General features: G+C 52.1%; 1 protein-coding gene across 1 annotated transcript; it reads left to right on the forward strand.

The window, feature by feature from the left end:
- The first annotated feature begins 332 nt into the window (after positions 1 to 332).
- On the forward strand, positions 333 to 18,698 carry Traf1 (TNF receptor associated factor 1). Its single transcript, XM_005345999.3, has 8 exons — positions 333 to 409; positions 4,014 to 4,208; positions 5,836 to 5,920; positions 13,016 to 13,081; positions 13,513 to 13,923; positions 15,145 to 15,322; positions 16,551 to 16,699; positions 17,721 to 18,698. Exons 2-8 carry the CDS (start codon positions 4,069 to 4,071, stop codon positions 17,937 to 17,939), a joined length of 1,248 nt encoding a protein of 415 aa, XP_005346056.1. The 5' UTR covers positions 333 to 409; positions 4,014 to 4,068; the 3' UTR covers positions 17,940 to 18,698.
- Positions 18,699 to 19,983: the final 1,285 nt, after the last annotated feature.

The following is a 19,983-nucleotide window of genomic DNA, read 5'->3' on the forward strand; positions in this document are numbered from 1 at the left end:
CTGCGGCATCCACAGCTGGGTAGAGCCTGCAGGATGCTGGGCTCTTTGCAAGAACACACTGTGGTAAGGTTCAGACTTGCTGCTTTTCCCGCTCGTGCTCTGACAGGATTTCAGACTGGAGCTCAATGCTGCTTGTATGTCCCTCGCGTTCGTTGTACTGAGTACCTCACATGTGCAGTCACTGCGGGAGTCAGCTAGCACCGTGACCCCACCAGATGCAATCTGGGTCTCCGTTTCCTCATGGGAGGAGCGCTCGCCCCGCCCCCGGCAGGCCTCGGGAACCAGCCCAGCCCTACAAACTCACGCAGGCCCTGCTTCCCTCTGCGTCTACCCGCTAAACCCGGTTCTTCGCACGGAGGACGCTCCCGCTCGCTCGCATCGCCGGATGAGAGAAGGCGGCGGCCCGCAGGTTGGTTGCCCGGCACCCGCGCATCCCCAAGTGCGAACGTCAGGACATTGGTTCGCGCTGAAGAACCCTCCAGGGTCGTACATCTCTTGCCCTGGTCCCTTGTCACCGCAGCTCTGCGCTCAGCTCTGATCTCGTCCTGGACTTGGCAGGTCGATAGTCATCTGCTGGAAGAAATGGGGTCGGGAGGGCAGGGGGCCACAAGCAGGCGGCCCGACAGCATGTCCCAGGCTATGGGTGGCAGGTGCTCCATGGAATCCCAATCTGGGCACTGTCACCAAGACGGTCCAGGAGAAGTGGGTGTGGCCCAGGTGCGCCCCCAAAGACCAGAAGGAGGCTTGCACACCGCTACTCAGCTACCCAGAGCATAGAGTCCCCGTTCTGGGAGCGGTGGAGATGGGACCATAGGAGGTGGAGGTGAGAAGAGGTAAAAGAACCACCGCGGTGCAAGAATCAGCTCTGATGGGATTTCACGCCAGGATGGTGCGGGCGTGAAAGAGTGGCCAAGAGCCGTCTGGCCCGCTTAGGAAAGGACGGGATGTCAGCTAGGACAGGCCCAGAGCATTTGACAGCCTGAGAGCCTCTAACAGGCTTGAAACTCCCTTAAGTTTCAGCGGCTATGTGGACAACCCTCTTTAAAATCTTTCACCACCGAGTGAAAACAAGAGGAATTTGGAGCAGGACCAAGCTCATTTTAAAGAGCAGGTCTGTGCTCAGTCCTTCCCGCCTCACTAGCTGTGCAGTCTTGAGCAAGGCACTCAAGTTATCTGTGCCTCGGGTCCCTCTGCTATGAAGTAGGAACCTCCAAAGATTGGAGGGAAATGTTGATGAGATGTTTGTAAAAGTCCTTAAAACAGGCTGGAGATGTGGCTCAGTAAGCAAGAGCTTGTGCAAGGCCTTGGGTTTGATCCCAGGGCAAAGAAAAACAAACCACTTAACACACAGCACTGAAGAGTAGTGCCTGGTATCCTACTAGACAGCCGTCTACGGATGTTTTGATGCTGGTGGGAAGGAGCTAGTGGTAGACAGGGAATCTGTGAAGGAGGTGGGGACAGGACAAGAGAAAAGAAACGAGAAGGTAGATGGAGCAACGAGGTTGGGTGCCTCCCTTGTGTCCTAACTGAGGAAGGAGGAGACCTGTGGGGGTGCGAGGGGTTGCTGCTCGGGCTGAGCAGTTAAGGAAAAGCCTTTCTGAGACTGGGGAAATAAACTCAAGGTCACTAGCTGAGCGGGCTGGGCAGGGCACAGTTGAGGGTAGAAGTCTATAGGATGCAGCAACCTTTTTGCCAACAACCACTAGAAGTTCTGGCACCTTCCTGGGGACAGGGGATAGTTGAGTTTATCTAGATCAGTGGTTTTCAACCTATGGGTCATGACCCCCTTTGGGGGTCGAATATTGGATAGCCTGAATATTAAATATCTATATTCATAACAGTAGCAAAATTACAGTAATGAAGTAGCAATAAAAATAATTTTATGGCTGGGGTCACCACAACATGAGGATCTGTATTTAAGGGTTGCAGCATTAGGAAGGGTGAGAACCACTGATCTCAGAGTCTAAACTTCCCGACCCACTGGGACGCAAGGAAGTTGAGAGATGTAAAAACACTGTTAAGTGTAATTTGCCATTTTAAACCCCTTTCCTTGTTGCGAGTCCAAGGGCATGGGCATTGCCTGAGTAAAATACCAAAAGTTTTTGGAGCATGTCATGGGCCACGACCTCTGCCACACTTTCACTTACTTGATGGTTAGCTACAATTGTCAGCTTGGCATGACCTGGGAAGAGTCTCCATGAGGAATTGTGGACATTGGGCTGGCCTGTGGGCATGCAGTGGGAGAATGGCATAATAAAGTTAACTGATGTAGGAACACCCTGCACATTGTGGGTGGTGCCATTCCCTACACAGGAGATCCTGAACTGTAAGAGTAGAAAACAAGCAAAGGAGCAAGCATCCGTGTATCTGTTTCCCCTAGCCCCTGACTGTGGATGTGATTTGACTAGCTGTTAGAGGTCTGTCTTGACCTCCCCCCAAAGATGGACTTTAGCCTGGAACTGTAAGTCAAATCAGTTTCCACTTGTGCTGCTTTTGGCCAGGGTGTTTTATCACAGCCAGAGAAATGAAACTAGAACACCCCCCCATCACATTTGATCATCTTGACAACTGGGTAAAATACATGTTTTTATCCCCCATTTTACACATACAGAACTGAGGCTGAGACACATTTAAGACTGTGTGGTGAGTGAGTCAGACATAGTAGTGCCTGTTGGCACACGGTGGTGCGCGCCTTTAATCCCAGCACTCAGGAGGCAGAGACAGGCGGATCTCTGGGAGTTCAAGGCCAGCCAGGGCTGCATAGTGAGACCCTGTCCCAAAACAAGTAAATAAATATTAAAATGCATATGGTGGATCCAGTATCCCACTTCAGAGCTGCCTGAAGTCAGAGCCTGTGTTTTGAAAGCAGCATTATTTATCCACAAATCCCATAGCAGTTGGGTGGGAAGGTATATGGAGACCATTTTTGTCATTTGACAGTCTGAGACAAGCCAGCTGCCCCAACCGACATCCCCGTCTCTGAGACTTTATCATGCTGCCTTGTTCTTTCCTTGTCCATGGTGGAACAGCACAGGACCTGGTTCAGATTCCACGGCTCAACCTCAGGCTGTGTGTCTTTGGGTCTCACACCTTGCTTCATTGAGGTGTAAATGGCTACAACAGGATTGTAAGGGTTGGAGGAAAAAGTCTGCCCACCACACAATGGCTGGCCAGAGTGGTGTTTTTTCCTGTTCACCCTCATGCACACATGGGTCTACGGTCCACTTGGCAGCTGAGAGCAAATCCCCATGAACCTGGACTGGTGTAGTGCCTTGGTCTCAGCGGGGAAGTATAACTCCTGACCAGATACACGGCCACCTATGACTTCCTGAGTCAGGCTTGGGAAGAGGACTCTGCAGAGTCTGTGGTGCCAATGCCTTGGACTTCAAGGGAGGGGAGGTCCCTGTTCCTCTGTCACCATCATGACTGATACACAATGCTCCAGGCAGGGTGGGGTCGTCAGAGGCCTTCCTTGCTACCTTTGGTGGCCTTAGTCATAAGCTCCACAGTCTTAGTCCTAGAGACCACGTGTTTAATCCATTTTTTCAAGATAGGGTAACCAAGTGACAGTGTGAGAAAGTGGCATTTCCCCAAGGCCACCCAGATACCCTAGAAGACCCAGAACTTGAATTTTGGACCTGCTTTCATGACCCTTGGGGTTTCCATCAGAAAGCTGAGCCCCACTGTTCCAGAGAATTCTACATGGCTCAGAAATCCCGGCAGGGGGTGGTGGGGGGTGGGGGGCAGCCTGTGTTTCTCAGGCAGGGAACCATGACTCTGAAGAACCACAACATCACTCTCTTCCTGTGACTGTTGCTTGCTTGTTCTCACTCTGAAAAATGTCTGGACACTCCTAAAGGTTTCAGTCTCTGTCCAGGGGCTTTTTCTAACCACAAAGGGTAATTCCTACTCCATCCCTACTGTGACTCAGCTGTGACGTCTACCACACAGCCAGAGGAGAAGATAAAGTCACAGGAAGGGTGGCCCAGGCTAGAACCCACCTCTCTCTACAGGCTCCACAAGGCCTCCGCTCTACTTGACAGACCCTCCCTGGTCTGAAATCTCAAGATGGCCTCCAGCTCAGGCAGCGACCCCCGCCCAGCTCCTGATGAAAATGAGTTTCCATTTGGTTGCCCCCCAGCTGCCTCCCAGGACCCCTCAGAGCCCAGGCCTCTCTGCTGCGCCACCTGTCTCTCTGAGAAACTGAGGTGAGGGGGTCAAAGAGCCAAGGGCCGGTGGGAAGAATGGCCAGGGAGGGACCCTGATGGGAGGGGAGACTGAAGAGATGGGCTGGCTGTGGGCAGGCAACCTCGCCTCTTGAGCCTCTAGTTCCATGCTCTCTTCTTCCAAACACTGCCCCCTAGCCGGAGACAGGTGTGTCAGTAGCCACAGACAGCTGTCTGTCCACCATTATTGAGGTGGAACTTTAAGCACCTCTCGGCCGCTTTCTGCTATGTAACCTGGTTTGAACCTCCGGTCTCCAAACCCTGACTTCTTGCCCGTGGAGCTGCCTTCTGTCTCACAGAACTGTTACAAGGCTCCATTAGTAATATACCCCGAACCTCTCACAGTAAGGAACAGAAGCCCTCTTGGCAAATACCATACTGCAATAAAACACTCTTTTGTTTTTTTAAACCCAGTTAATGGGGGCAAACATGCAATAGGGTGTGTGTTTATGCTTAAAGTGTAAATATCCAGGATGTGCTGCACCAATAGCAGCGATGACACCCTGCCTTGGCCATCGCTGTGCACCTGCTGTGCACCGTGCACCTGCTGTGCACCAAGTGCTCCATCCCTGTGTCCTCCGTCAGCCTGTGCCAGTCAGTACAGTCACTACCCTATGTAGAGCTGAGAACTGCAAAGCCCCCAGAGACAAAGTCGCTTACCGCCTGTAGGTTTTCTGGTACAGATCCCGTAAAGGGCTGTGGGCCACAGGCATGACCTTTTCTTCGGGACCTTACAGCTTGAGTCTGTGGGGAAACTGAATCAGTCAAACGAGAAGTTCAAATTCGGTGACTAAGGGGCAAGGCAGGAGCCCGGGTGGGAGGCTGTAACAATGGAAAGGCTGTGGGGGTGGAGGTCCCAACTGACTGGGCTTCCTGGCCAGCTGATGCTCTCAGCTCACCTCCTCCCCCACCCTCTTAAACCCGGTAGAGGAGGGAGCAGAAGCCGGCTGAAGAGTGCGGGTCTCAGCCAGAGGTGCCTCTGCCCTGCTCTGCCTTGACTTGCTCTCCCGTGGCCCATCCAAGGCTGCATTCTCTGGCCTCATTTTCCTCACCCAGAAATGGGCCAGCAGCACTCACTCTGGGTCAGAACCACTTGTGCAGGTGTCCCACGCGGACAGAGATAGCCGCTGAGACCTGTTCTTGCTCTAATAGGCCATGATCACCTGCCATGGCCAAGAAATAAGAGACCAGAACCACATATATACACGGTACTGAGAAGAACAAATAGAGATCCACACCGCAACTCCTTGCCTAGACCCTTGAGACTGGAAGTGTTGGGGTTCAATATCTGCAAGTCAGTGCATGGGATAATTCTCCCAGTAGAGACCTTGTAACCAGGCACTGGGATGGGTATTTCTACAGAGAGACATCCACAATAACACTACCTGGGTGAAAAAAGGCACCACCAGGTCAAAGCAGGTGGGGCTGCAGGGGCAACTCACTGCAAGCTTCAGGAAACAGTGGGTGCCTGGGGCTCGGAAGCTCCGATGGTGGGATTACTGTAAGGGGCAATGTCTGGGCTTTGAAGTCTGTCAGGAAGGTGGCAAGTGATGGACAGCAAGGGCCAGCAAGGTGTGGTAATTTGAGACTCTTGTTCATGTTTCCCCAGAGATGGTGAAGATCTGATCTGTACCAAATGCAGAGCAGAAAACCTCCAACCTGTGAGCCCGGGAAGCCTTCTGACTCAGGAGAAGGTATGTCAGCATCTGGCCATCTCTGGGGACTGATGGCTCAGTCTGTGAAGACCTAAGTTTACTCACTAGAACCCATGTAATGAAAGCTGTGTGTGATGATGCCTGCAATGCCAGTGCTGGGGAGGAGATGTGGGGACCCTGGGGCTCACTGGGCAGCTAGTCTGGGGAGGAGATGTGGGGACCCTGGGGCTCACTGGGCAGCTAGTCTGGGGAGGAGATGTGGGGACCCTGGGACTCACTGGCCAGCTAGGCTGGGGAGGAGATGTGGGGACCCCTGGGGCTCACTGGCCAGCTAGGCTGGGGAGGAGATGTGGGGACCCTGGAGCTCACTGGCCAGCTACCCTAGTCTACAAAGTGAGTTCCCAGCTAACTAGAGACCTTGTCTCCAAAAGAAAGGGGGGGGGGGGATGGTGTACAGGCACATGAGAAACTGCTCCAGAGGTTGTCCTTTGGCCTCTACTGAGAGAGGGGCAGGGGGCACTTTCCCAGGTAGAGGCAGAGTGGGTAATTGCCCATGTGGCCTCTGACTTGCAGATGCGTCTCTGCTTTGTCTTGAGCCCACAGTAAATTCACTTCCCCAGCAAGGAGGAGACAAGTGTTCACAGTGACAACAGCACATTGTCCTAAGCCACTTGGTAGGCTCTGATCGATTTAAAATTGGAACCCCCTTCTAGACCAGGAGTCCAAAAACTGGTTCCTGAACCAAACCCAGTCTGTCTCTTGGTTTTATAAACAGCCCACAGGATAAGGAAGTTTTGTGTGTTTTGACTGATGGAAAAAACTGTATTTAGGAATTCATACTCTATAGCATGCCAACTCCATGACGATAAAGCAACTAGTCACCCTCAGTCTCCCTTATTGTCTGCGGCTGCTTCCTCCCTACAGCGGCAGAGTTGAGCACTTATAACAGAAATTTCCAAACCCCAAAGTTTATCCTCCAGCCCCTTACTTGAGAACTTCAACCAGTTCCCGACACAGAGAGAGATCATTTTCAACTCCAGCCAAGCTCCGCATTCAGGAGTGAGAAACACCTTCGGACCTTGGAAGGGGCCAGAGAGACATGCTTATGCAACAGCCTTGAAATCTAGTCCAGTCCTCCCCACCAAGATGAAAAGACCTTCATAGGGTACCTGTGTAGCCCAGAGGTCTCCAGGTCCCACCAACTAGTGACGAAATGAGAAAAGTATAGAAATGTATTCAATGTTATAAGTTACATTATCTCAACTTAGAGAGTCAATCTTTACTCCGCAAGTGTGAACTTTCTTTATGTCATGGCATGAAGGTAGGTAAGAATTTAGAGCAAACCTTTTAACAGATACAGAACAAGAACAGCAATCTTTATGTTAATCTCACAATTAAGATCCCAAACAAACTTGTGTGAGTTCCAAAGTCCAACCATGTAGGAGTCGCTGGGTAACACCTGACGTCTTATATGACAGGTGAGGAAGACACACTAGGACTTCAATGCCAGCTCCTCAGTGGCCAGGATCTCAGTTTGGTCATCCTCTCTGTCCCCTCAGTGAGACAAATGAAGCTGCTTTTGGCCAAAGCTCCCTCCAGCAGTGACCAGTGGCCCACGGGCCCAGACCTCGGTGTGCAGGAGTGGATCTGTTTCCCTCAGTGTTTGGCTGGAGGCAAACTTGTTTTCAGACCCTGTTTCTCCCTTGGTAAAAAGCAGATGCTAAGTTGGCTCTTCCCAGGATCTACGACATCTGAGTCACGGGTCAACAGCTGCCAGGGAACCCCCTCCCCCTCCTTCCCATTGGCCCAGCTGCAGAAGGGGGTCCACATCTGTTCCCCCTTCCTTTGCACCAGTCTCTGTCATTCAGAGTGTGGGGACTTTCTACCCTGCCCACAGCTGACTGAAGGGCTTTCCCCTCCATTTTTGGCAGCCTCCCCCTCCTGTGGGCCCTCAGAGAATAATAATAAGGGTCAAGTTAATTTCCAGGGAAGAACTTCTTAGCCGCCCTGTCTGGCTGTCTTTGGACCCGCTTTCACAGACACCTTACCGCAGCTTCTGGGCCTGACGTGTGCAGCTCAGGGAATGGGCTCTGTGCTTCCCAGCTTGCTTTCTTCTTTCCCCTTAGCAAAATTAAAACACACCTCTTGTATACATGTAGGTAACATGTGTCAGATACACTTTAATGTCACTTCATCTAGCATCTTCAGTTTCTTTGCATTTATGTCAAGATAAACCCTATACACACAGAAGGCTTAGGTGGAAGGAGTGTATGGAACTGAGCTCTCCTGGTTAGTCTGCAGTGATGTGTAGGTAAAGCCTCTATATCTGTCTGTAAGCGACATGAATAGGAAGGCCTTGCGTCTGACTTTGAGAGAAATGTAGCAGCAAAGCCCTGGCTCTGTTTGGGTTAATCAGTAGAGGCTGAGAAATTGTTCTGAGACTGTTTAACCCTTGATTAACTCTTTCTCTGGAGAGTCTCACTAGGTGTGTGTGAGAGCTACTGATCTTGGTCCTAAGACACTCCTGGCAGGCACGGAGCTCTTCCTTTTGTTTATGGCCATAATGAAAAGGGGCTGAGATTTGTGTGGGCTGTCTGCTCTCACGGCAGCAAGAGCAAAAAGTCTTTGGCCGTTGGAATCTTTCCCAGCTCCTATTAACCTTGCACATGTTTAAATAAAGGAACTGGAGTGAGCTGGGTGTCAGTCTTTTTCAAGAAGGCCGTACCCCGCTGCTCCTTTGGAAAGTTTAAAACTTAACATCTCGGAGAGCCTCTCTCTCTACTGCAGCACGATGACCCAATATCAAACAATATTATCCTATATTTTCCCCTGCCCCAGGATCTAAAGACTTGAGGGACTTCCAGGGCTCAGCAAGAGCACAGGTTGAAATTTGATTCCTTAAGACAAACAAAGTAGGGGGCTGGAGAGATGGCTCAGAGGTTAAGAGCATTGCCTGCTCTTCCAAAGGTCCTGAGTTCAATTCCCAGCAACCACATGGTGACTCACAACCATCTGTAATGGGGTCTGGTGCCCTCTTCCTGACTGTAGGCATCCACATACTGAATATTGTATACATAATAAATAAAATAAATATTTTTAAAAAAAGACAAAGTAAGGGACCCGAGAGATGGCCCAGTGGTTAAGAGCACTGCCTGCATGGACCATAGGGGAGTTACGATAGGAACTCCTCTGATCCTGCCCCTGACGGGAACTTAGGGACTTTTAACCTGAGGAAAGTGACTAAGCCAGGCCTGTGCAACGGTAACTCCCACCTCTTTGTCTGCATGCCTGAGGGAATCTAGAAGACAGAAGCTGGGCCAAGAGGCCAGACTGGAGAGCAGCTGAGCTCAGCCCAAGGTGTCCATCTCACAAACCCTCCCCATGCGCACTGCTATCCTCCCCTGAGTCTGTAAGAGATCATCATCACCTTACATAGGGCCCAGAAGCATCAGCTAGTTACCAACACAGCAAGCAAATATTAGAAGGTCAGTGATAACATAGAGAGGCTACTCTTGTCTGGAATGACCTTCCTGAACAATTGACCGTGGGTAGAGGACAAACCAGGAGCAGGGGGTGGGGAAGGGCTGGGCAGATGAGAGTTTCTGCTGTGAAAGCATGAGGACCCATGTTCAAATCCCCAGAACCCCTGCTAAAAGGGGGGGGGGGCAGACTTTGCCATGCAGACTTGTAACACCAGCCATGTGAGGGGTGGAGACAGAAAGATTTCTGGAGCTTGTTGTTCACCAGCCTAGCTCTAGGTTCAGTGAGAGACCGTCTCAAGGGACCAAGTCTCAAGGTGGAGAGCAATGAGAGTGATAGTGCAGGGTATCTGATGTGGGTGCAAGCACACACACACACATACACAGATGCACAAACACACATACACGCACATACACACATATACACACATGCACATACACACATATACACATGACACGCGCACACACATACAGATACGTGTGCATACACACATACACGCATGCATATACACACATACACACATGCACATACACACATATACACGCATATACACACATGCACATACACACATATACACACAGCACACACATATACACATATACACACACATACACATGGTCTGCGCACACACATACACACACGCATGTGCGCACACACACATATACATACACATACACACACAAACAAAACAAACCAGGAACTAGGAATAACATTTGGTTATGTTCGCTGAGACTCCAAGAAGGGAACTCTACTTCTCTCATTTTCTTCCCTTTGAGGTCCAGTCAGGAAGATTGGTTTGTGGCTCATGATAATGCCATGGTCTTCTCTAGAACCCGAATGACAGGAATTTAAGCAGTGTGTACATGTAGTGGGCTCCTGCCACCTGGGGTTGTCTTTTCAAAGCAGGGAACTCGCGGCACTGTAACGTGACCCCTCCACATGCCATGGCTTCTGACGGCCATGATGACTTCTGTTATTTGTGCTGAACCCAAGTTGGCTTCCTTCAAGGAAGGCCAGTCAGCCTTCTGTTCCCAGGGTCCTGGTGTGTGGGAAAGCACTAATCGTGTGTGCCCCGTGTCTGTGCTCTCTAAAGTGCACTAACTAGTGTTACTCCCCATCTTTACACTAGCAAATGTGACATGTGCTCTCTAAAGTGTGTAAATTCTGTACCTTTGCTCTCTAAAGTCTGTGTCTCCCACCTTTACCCTCCTAAATGTGACATGTGCGCTCCACTTTTACACTCCTAAATGTGACAGTTTGCATCTATAATCTGAGCCCTCCAGCAGCATCCTGTTGGTACCCTTGATTTATTAATAGTTTATATATGAAGGCCGAGGGCAAAGGAGATGCTGGTAGCTGACCCTAAATCGATGGCAGAGCCAGGCTCCAACCCCGTCAAGTGGAAAATCAGCTCCCAAATGGTTTATACATGACCCATGCACCTGGCAGGAGCAGTCAGACTCTATAGGCACGAAGGTGAGGTAGGGCGAGCACCCTAGACTACCTGGGTGAGCACAACATACCACAGGATCCTCATGAGGAGACAAGCATCCATGGGGGATGGGGGATGTTGACTTGGATGATGCAGAGAGGACCCTCAGGCTAGGAGCTGCAGGTAGCTTGCAGAGGAGCAAGCTGCTGCCAGAACCCTCCTGGTAGGACTGTGAGATTGTAAGTTGTATTGTGTTAAACCACTTAGTGTTGTCACGGCTACAAGAGGTTAGCAATATGAGCACATCTGTGTATCACCTCATGTTCTTACAACAGCTAGAGGGTGGATGAGAGTTAGTCATTTTGCAGATGGGGAAACTAAACTTGGAGAACTTAGTAACTCTCCCAGTGCTGTGACACTGTGACAGTGTGCACACAGAGTGCCTCTTGGAGCCCACACCCGAGTACATGGTAAGGAGTGGGTGATGGGTGACCAGAGCTGGCAGCCTGACTAACCCTAGGGCTTCAGAAGACCTCTTGAGTTACCCCTGCCCATCTTTCAGCATTCAGTGCCAGTCAGTACACTCCTCTGCATGCCTCATCATTAGGACCAGCCAGACATCCACACAGCCCACAGCAGGCTGTCCTGCCCACAGGCCCTGCTTATCCACGGGTACATCCCACTGTGTGAGCAATGCCCGAATTCCAGTGTTAGCTGTCCCACTTTCTGGTCCTTATCCCTCTGGGGACTATCAACTTTAAGCCACAAAGGATGGGAACCATAGGCATGGAATCACAGGGCCCAAGAGGGTCCTAGGCCAGAAATACCTGGCATCTGATGCCCCAGAGCCACATGTCATCACTAGTGACTTGTTGGAGAGGCTGTATTGAGGCTGATTCCCACAGCCAGGTTATCTCCCTGCTGGGACCCCCTTTGCCTGTCCCCATCAAACACCTGTTTCCTATTCTTGGTTGGGAACAGTCTGCCCTGTCGCAGAGAGCAATGATATGCCAGGCTCTGCATCCCAAACCAAAGGTGTGAATCAGCTCTGAGAAAAACGAGCCTTGTGACTTAGTTTCTGCTCAGCCCATAAAATCAAGATATCACTTACAGGTTAAAAAAAAAAAAAAGCTCATTTTAGGTGTACAGTTTGCTACAGTCCTGGTTAACATACAAAATCAGGTGACTCCCCACTACCGAGATGGCAAATGTCCTGCCCCACAGAGCTGGTCATTCCCTACCCACACAACCCACTCCAGACTGGTGACAGGCAGCAGCACAGGCAGCAGCTGCCTCCCCTAAACTTTCTTCAGAAGGATGTCCTGGAATACGTACCACCAAGTGGGCCACATTTCCAGCCCGTTGAAAGTGTTTTACAGAAAGCTGAGCCCTGCTTACCTAAATCACTCACAACTTACAATCGACCTGCAGATAATGCACATATTCCACTCCCCAGATGCATTCAGGAGAAGCAGAAACTCATGTCTACACAGAGATGTGTGCACACAAGGCCTGGGCTCGGTCCCCTGTATCTCATGAGCCAATATTTGTGACATATGCTTATACTCAGCACTCAGGAATGGAGGCAGGAGAATCAGAACTTCAAGGCTGCCTGGGTGTAATGGCGCATGCCTTTAGTCCCAGCATTTGGGAGACAGAGGCAAGAAGATTTCTGTGAGTTTGGGGCTAGCCTGTTCTACATAGCAAGTTCCAGGCCAGCCACGGCTAAATAGTGAGACCCTGGATAAATAATAATAACAATAACAATAATAATAATAATAATATTAATTACTTCAGTAAGTTTTCCAGTGTGTCTATTACTATTTTGCTTTCGTTGCCCATGTCCTTGCTGGGATGACCTTACCGCGCTCGCTAGTCCAGCTCTCCTGACACGTAGGAGCATCGCTCTTCCATTGCAGTGGCAGGCACGCTCTCCCTTCATGGAGCTCTTTTTGTGAAGTATCTCTTCAGCATCCTGAAACTGAAGAGTGGTGGTTCACTCCGGATCTGTGCGCACTCTCTCCCAACAGGATGGAATGAGCTGTTTCAAATGACAGCAGGGTTCGGTCCTCTTTCTGTAGAACGATTACAGAAGGGCGAGACTCCAAAGGTGGAGCAAAGTTGGCCAGGCAGACGGAACAGAGGGAGAAGAGTCACGAGCCTAGCCAGTTCTGGCTCCGGGTGTGCTTCCCAGCATCCAGTGACACAGTTATCATTTCCAGGGTCACCCTGAGGTGTCTGAGGCTGGAGTCCTGTGTCCCTTTGCAGGTGTTGGCTGTTCCTTCAAGGTAAGTGACTGCATGTCAAATCTGTCCATGGTCCCAGCCCCATCCCCCACTCCCAAAACACCTCTGGTGTTTCATGCTAATGAGTTGCCAAGCAACAAATCCAACTCTTAAGTCATTGTACTAAGGGAAGTTTTCCTTAATGCCTCACCTAAGCCCTGGAGCATCACTCAAGAGCATGTCCCCACACCTCTCTCCATGGTCCTGAATCACTCTGCTCAAGGGCAGGGCAGAGCAGTCACACTAGACACCTGGGTATTAGCTGTGTGGGGGTATCTAGGGGCTTCACCCCTGCCCCTCCCTATACAGACAGCCACTTCCCCTCTGCTGGGAGAATGTTCTGGCTCTGCTTGGTGGCCTTTGATGCCTTGTCTCCTTGCTGGTCCCCAGGGTCTCCTTCCATTGTTCATTTGCAACTCTCCCTCTCTCCTCAGGGGAGCCCACAATCCATGCAGGAGCACGAGGTCACCTCCCAGGCCTCCCACCTGCACCTGCTGCTGGGGGTCCTAAAAGAGTGGAAATCCTTGTCAGGCTCCAACCTGGGCTCCACGCCCATGGCCCTGGAGCGGAACCTGTCAGAGCTGCAGCTTCAGGCAGCTGTGGAAGTGACTGGGGACCTGGAGGTCGACTGCTACCAGGCACCTTGCTGTGAGAGCCAGGATGAACAGGCCCTGTGGCACCTCCTGAAAGAGAAGCAGTTGGCTCAGCTGGAGGAGAAACTGCGTGTGTTTGAGAACATCGTGGCTGTACTCAATAAGGAGGTGGAGGCTTCCCACCTAGCACTGGCCGCCTCCATCCACCAGAGCCAGCTGGACAGAGAGCACATCCTGAGCTTGGAGCAGAGGGTGAGTGAGATGGGCAAGCGCTCTTGACGTCAGCTCAGGGTGCCCCTATGCCCTCCAGCCTTCCCGTCATTCATCCTGCCCAAAGCTGTTGCTCCTACCTAACCCAAATGTCCCCTCTATCCCAGGACCTATTAGGAAGACCCTAGTCCGAAGCTTGGAGAAAAGCCAATGCCATGCCGTCCGGTGCTTCTATTTAGAATCGGCCAGGAACACTCCTCCCCTGGCTCTCTCCTCCGTTCCAGTGCTGGGCAGTTCCACTATTGCACAGCCCCTCCTTTCGTAGAGCTGTTTTCCCAGTACTGGTCCTGGCTGTGACCTTCAGGGCCCACAGAGCAACCAGCTTGCTTGTCCCTACCCCTGCTCTCCAGAGCAGTCAGTGCTCACATCACAGACGATTTCCTTCGTGCTCTCATCAGCTCTTCAGAGCATGGGATGCAGGATATTCTCCTATGCTGCCTCAGTTTCTACAGACATCCCCATGCAGAGCGTAGTCCCAGACTGACCAGTCCGTAGTTCTGAGCCCACCTCCTCCATTCCAGGGATCACACTACTCCTAACGGAGTCAGTCACCAGACTCTTGTCGCTTTTTTAAAAAACAGCAACATTATTTCACTGTGTCCCACTTAGCTGGGCCTGCCTTTAGTTTCGCCCCACCACACCCGACCAGTTAGATCCGAGCCATTCACCTTCCATCTCCCAGCTAAGTTCATCCTTTCGGATATCTCTGTGGAAACCCATTAGCAGGGGCAGGCACTGGGCTCCAATGGCCAGGCAGCTCCTCACCCCTGCTGTAAAGTAGGTTCCCCAGGGCAGCGAGGGTTCCCATCGCACCATCAGCCTTCTGGCTTCACTCTTGGAGCTTAGCACTACGCAAGGTGTGGACATAGAAAGACAGGAGCCCGCCATGTGGAGGCAGCCTGAGCAGGAGGAGGAAGTCATTGTAAGAGTCGTGAAACACAAACACGGTGAGAGAGACTCACCAACTAGGACTGTGACTGGAGGCTTTACCGGAGGGGCTCTGTGAGCTGGGCTCCTGCTGAATGATAGGAGCTGGCCTGGGGGACAAGAAGAGAAAGGGACGCCAAGCAAGGGACAGGTGCAGGCACTAGGTGACACTTGACCAGGGAAACCTCTCTGGGTTGATATATCCTTAGTCCCACTATCCCCCTCCAGTCCCCCAAGCTGGATGCTGGTTCTCTGGCTGACCAGCCTTCCCTGCAGGTGGTGGAGTTGCAACAGACCCTGGCCCAAAAGGATCAGGTCCTGGGCAAGCTGGAGCAGAGCCTGCGGCTCATGGAGGAGGCCTCCTTTGATGGCACTTTCCTGTGGAAGATCACCAATGTCACCAGACGGTGTCATGAGTCAGTGTGCGGCAGGACTATCAGCCTCTTCTCTCCAGGTAACTCCCTGTGGGCACAGAGACTGGTAGGAGAGACAGTACCCATGCTAAGTCAGACTGGAGTCCCTGCCAGTGCTGGGGGAGACACAGACTGTGCTCTCTGAACACAGCAGCTGCCCTCTCTCCTTCCTGTATGTCAATTGCACTCTGCAAAGAGGCTATGGGATGAGAAGGGGGATAGGAGCCAAAATTCAACAGCCGGTGTCCCAGCCAGCCATAGGGAGTAGGAGGCAGAGGACCCAGCCAGGCCCTGGGGAGCTGTGTGCCTGGGGAGACCACGGGCATCAGCAGATTGGGTGATGCTTCCCTGTTTTGGGTCCCTTGCTGGACTTGACAGAGCACTGACTTGACTGACAACTCACTAACTGGTAAATGCACACGTGCATGTGCACATACGTGTGTGTGTGTATGTGTGTGTGTGTGTGTGTGTGTGTGTGTGTGTGTGTGTGTGTGTTCACATACAGATGGCATACATATAATATTTACATGCAGCTCTGGATCTGTTTAAGCCACACCATCTTCCAGGACCAGGCCATTCCTGGATGTGACATCTGAGAGCCTTATCACGTACTTGCCCTCCCAGCCTCATTTTATAGCAAATCACCTGAAGCAAGGAGGCCGGGTCCCCAGCAGGGGGTCTGCTTAGAGCCGGGTACAGAGTTGTGCCCAAGGACGTACCATCAGGGAGAGAGCCACGAGGGCCCCCATGCTTGGTCACCGGGGATGGCTCTTGGGGCCATTCCCAAGGGTTGATAGCAGAACCAAAAAGGGACTTCTCACAGCAGCCTCCAGGGAGGACCCAACCTTTGGGCAGTCGAGAAAACCAATGCCAAGATCTGAGAAGCCTGGCTGAACCTTAACCCTAATTCTGCCCCAGCACATAAAACAACGCCCAGCCACCTCCCTTTCTGGGCTCAACCTCTAGTGGCTTGAGGGTTGGTTAAGATGGTGGATTCCACATGTAGCTGTAAGACAAGCAGCATGTCACCGCAGGGAAGTGGTAAAACCACAGATGCCAGATTACCCACCGAGCCAGAACCATCGAGTGGGAGCCTTCTCTGTGACCAGAAGGCCAGCTGCCAACCTCTGGGCTAGGCAGCTTCCAAGAGCATGGCCTTCCTCGACATTCCCCTAGAGAAGAGAGCCTGGCCCCAAACCCCACTGTCCTCAGCCCCCGCCTGCTGCACCTCATCTCCTCACCTGTGCTGACCCTGCCTCCACCTTTCAGCTTTCTACACAGCCAAGTATGGTTACAAGCTGTGTCTGCGATTGTACCTGAATGGGGATGGCTCAGGCAAGAAGACCCACCTGTCCCTGTTCATTGTCATCATGAGAGGAGAGTATGATGCTCTACTGCCCTGGCCATTCCGGAACAAGGTACGGGCCCAGGAGAAGATGGGTTTGGGGAGGGCATGGTGACTGTAGCAATGCACCTGAGGTCTGGGCAGGTCTCCTGTGCTTACTGTATCAATTTCCTTTTATAAAATGAAGCTGAGTGCAAATCCGGCGGCCGAGGCTCCTGCCCACTGAGTAGAGCTTCGGTGTCTGGAATAGAACTCTCTGGGGGAGCAGCCCTCCCCAGGAATTCTAGTGCCAGCAAGTTTAAGGGCAGCTTTAGCAAGGAGTAGCAGTGTGTTCCCTGGAGTCAAGGGCTCCTGCCGGGGCAGAGCTTGTGTCATGCTAGGAGATCTGCTTCTCAGGGGCATTCAGGATCTGCCCTGGGTACACCAGAGCTCAGTGGAAGTCCCGCCCCCAGTCTGCTCTTGCTTCCTGCCTGGCAGCACAGGTCCCAACAGAAGTTGACACATCACCATGTGCCCTGCATCCTTGTCAGGGCACCCTAGTCTCTGAAGTCAGTTTAATTATAGTAGTAGAACCCCTGGGGAAATGGTGAATCCAATTCTCAGAACCCACACCAAAAACCAGGTATGAGTACCTGCCATCCCTGTACTGGGAAGGAGGAGTTGTGAGGACCTCTGGGGCTTGCCATCCAGCCAGCAGAGCTTCACCAGTGATCTCCAAGTCTGAATAATAATAATAATATGGAGAGTAATAGAGAAAGATACCTGAATGTGACCTGTGACCTGTGATTTGCAGAGAGAGAGAGAGAGAGAGAGAGAGAGAGAGAGAGAGAGAATTCCCATTGGGTGAGACAGTGAAGGACAAAACCTGAAGCTGCCAGATGTTCCTTCCGCCCCATGGGCCTCTCCCTAGTGCAGATGTCACCTCTTTTTCACCTCTGCTTCCTCTCTATGTAGATCATGGTACCTTCTCTCCATGGTCAGAGGTAAAGCCCACGCAGTGGGCATGGAGCCATCTGAGCCCAAACAACTGGGCTCCCATGAGAACCAATGCTATCCCCCGAGTCCTGAACCCTCCACCTATTCCTCCCCGGCAGGTCACATTCATGCTACTCGACCAGAACAACCGTGAACACGCCATTGATGCCTTCAGGCCTGACCTGAGCTCGGCCTCCTTCCAGCGGCCGCAGAGTGAGACCAACGTGGCCAGTGGCTGCCCGCTCTTCTTCCCCCTCAGTAAGCTGCAGTCGCCCAAGCACGCCTACGTAAAAGATGACACGATGTTCCTCAAGTGCATTGTGGACACCAGTGCTTAGGGATGGGGCAAGTCTCCTGAGGGGAACCAACTCAGACTAGGGGACTTAGCTGGATAGGCCTCCAGGCCCTGCCCTTGGAGCCCACAGTGCAAGACAAGGATGGGCTGCAGCTGGCGTGACCGGAGTGCCACAGCGGCTTGGTTGTGGCTATGGGGAGAGCAGGAGACCTGGAGCTGTGCCTGCAGAGACAGAGTAGGGAAGGCAAAAGTGCTCTCTTCACACAGACTACGTAATGGCAGGAGGCAGGCACACCAGCAGACTGTCACACCAGGAAGCTGGCACACCTGGAAGCAGGCACACCCACAGGCTGGCACATGAAGAAGACAGCACACCCACAGGCTGGCACACCAGAAGACCGACACACCTGGAGACCGGCACACCAGGAGACCGGCACACAAGCAGACCAGCATGCCAGCAGGTCCTGAATGTTGAGACCACCTTAAGACTGGCCTGAGGCATGGATGTTGAGCCAAGGCTATGGGGCCTAAGCAGAGGAGCACTCCTCCTGGGAAGGTCTCTGTAGGCCAGTGGAAACTGGAAACACGTCCAGTCTCTTTGTCCAGACTCAGATCTAGAACCACAGGCAGAAGGGTCAGAGGCTAGTGTGAGTTTGTCCTGCCCGGGGCTGGGTTCCTATGTTAACAGATAAATCCGGAAGCTGTACCAGGAAAAGCTTGCTGGTTGGATTCAAAGACCTTTGATGTTGTTACAGACAAAACAAATAATAACAAGCTTCCTGTCCCTGGTGAGGCTACACCCACAGAGGACTCTGGAGAAATACCAGGGATCCTCATATCCTTCCAGCTCCCCACTCTCCTAACCTTGCAGCCCAGGTTCCCAACAGACAGGAGCACACCCAGGTCACGTAAAGATCTTACCATGCCAATCAGGGGCTGGTGTCCAAGACACGGCATCTCCACGGCTGCTCACAGAGTGCCCAGCCAAAGTGAGACTGCTACACTCCTGGGGATCGCTGTTCCTCCATCCATGCATCTTCCTGCGAAAAGTGTCCTCGACGTTCCTTCCCTCCCTTCTTCCTGCCCCCCCCCCCCCACCGCACGGGTTTCAAACTCACTCTACAGTCAAGGATAGTGTTGAATTCCTGCTTCTCCTGCCAGCAGCCCCCAAGTGCTGGGATTGGCAGGTGTGTCCCCTGTCTGGTTCCATGAAGTGCTGGGGACAAGTTCTACTCCTGGGCAGCTGTGGGTAGCTCCTACGCCCAGCCCTGCTGGGGAAACAGTGAGACGTGCAGCCCACTCTCCTGAATCTCCTAGTTTTCAGCAGAGCATGATCACTAAATTAGGGTGATGGGGAAAGCATGGGTTCCACTGGACAAATCAGGGAGGGCCTTGCGGACGTGAGCTTTAAACCAGCCTGAACTACATTAAAATCGGGAAGATCTGGGTGCGGAGGAGAGGACAGCCTTGGAGGGATAGGACGCGTCTTGGCTGCAAGCAGGGGTTGAGTGACCAACGGCCGAAGGGGAAGGCAGAAAGGCTGGGTCAGCCAGAACAGACAGGCCAGCTGGCCAGAACACAATCACCGAATGCTGAGCTGTGGCGCACCTGCAGGGCCCTTGGCCTGTTAGCAGAGGATGAGATAATGGCTTAAACAGATTGTTTATCTTCCAGAGAACCCTGTGCTTATCTCTTCCAGGAGATTCAGGGGTCAGGGAGGCAAGCTGCTGGTAAATCCTGTTTCACCGGATCCTCACGACCCCCACTGTGGTGCCCAAGCTTGTGCCCATTTACAGATGGGGAAGCTAAGGCCAGAGCAACCGTGGCAGGGGCTGGCAATTCAAGCCCCATCTTTGGTGTCCAGCTCCCCTCCCTTCCACCAGGTTTTCTTCCAGTGACACCTCTAACTATGACAAGGTTGCATCTCCATTAGTCCTGGGAAGGTGACAGGTTCTTCACCAAGCCTGAGGGCCGACTCTGCAGGACAATGCCAATCCCACGGTGGCCCAGGAAGCAAGCAGTGGCCCTGACAACATTTGCTCAGAGGCCACATTGTCATGTCCACAGGTGACCCACAGAAAATTACT

This window comes from Microtus ochrogaster, chromosome 4, assembly GCF_000317375.1.
Source record: "Microtus ochrogaster isolate Prairie Vole_2 chromosome 4, MicOch1.0, whole genome shotgun sequence".
Lineage (NCBI taxonomy): Eukaryota > Metazoa > Chordata > Mammalia > Rodentia > Cricetidae > Microtus > Microtus ochrogaster.

Coding starts and splice junctions, on each gene's coding strand:
- Traf1 (XM_005345999.3), top strand. CDS start 4,069: ATGGCCTCCAGCTCAGGCAGCGACCCCCGCCCAGCTCCTGATGAAAAT. Junction 5,921..13,015: donor GCCTTCTGACTCAGGAGAAG/GTATGTCAGCAT, acceptor TATCATTTCCAG/GGTCACCCTGAGGTGTCTGA. Junction 13,924..15,144: donor TCCTGAGCTTGGAGCAGAGG/GTGAGTGAGATG, acceptor CCTTCCCTGCAG/GTGGTGGAGTTGCAACAGAC.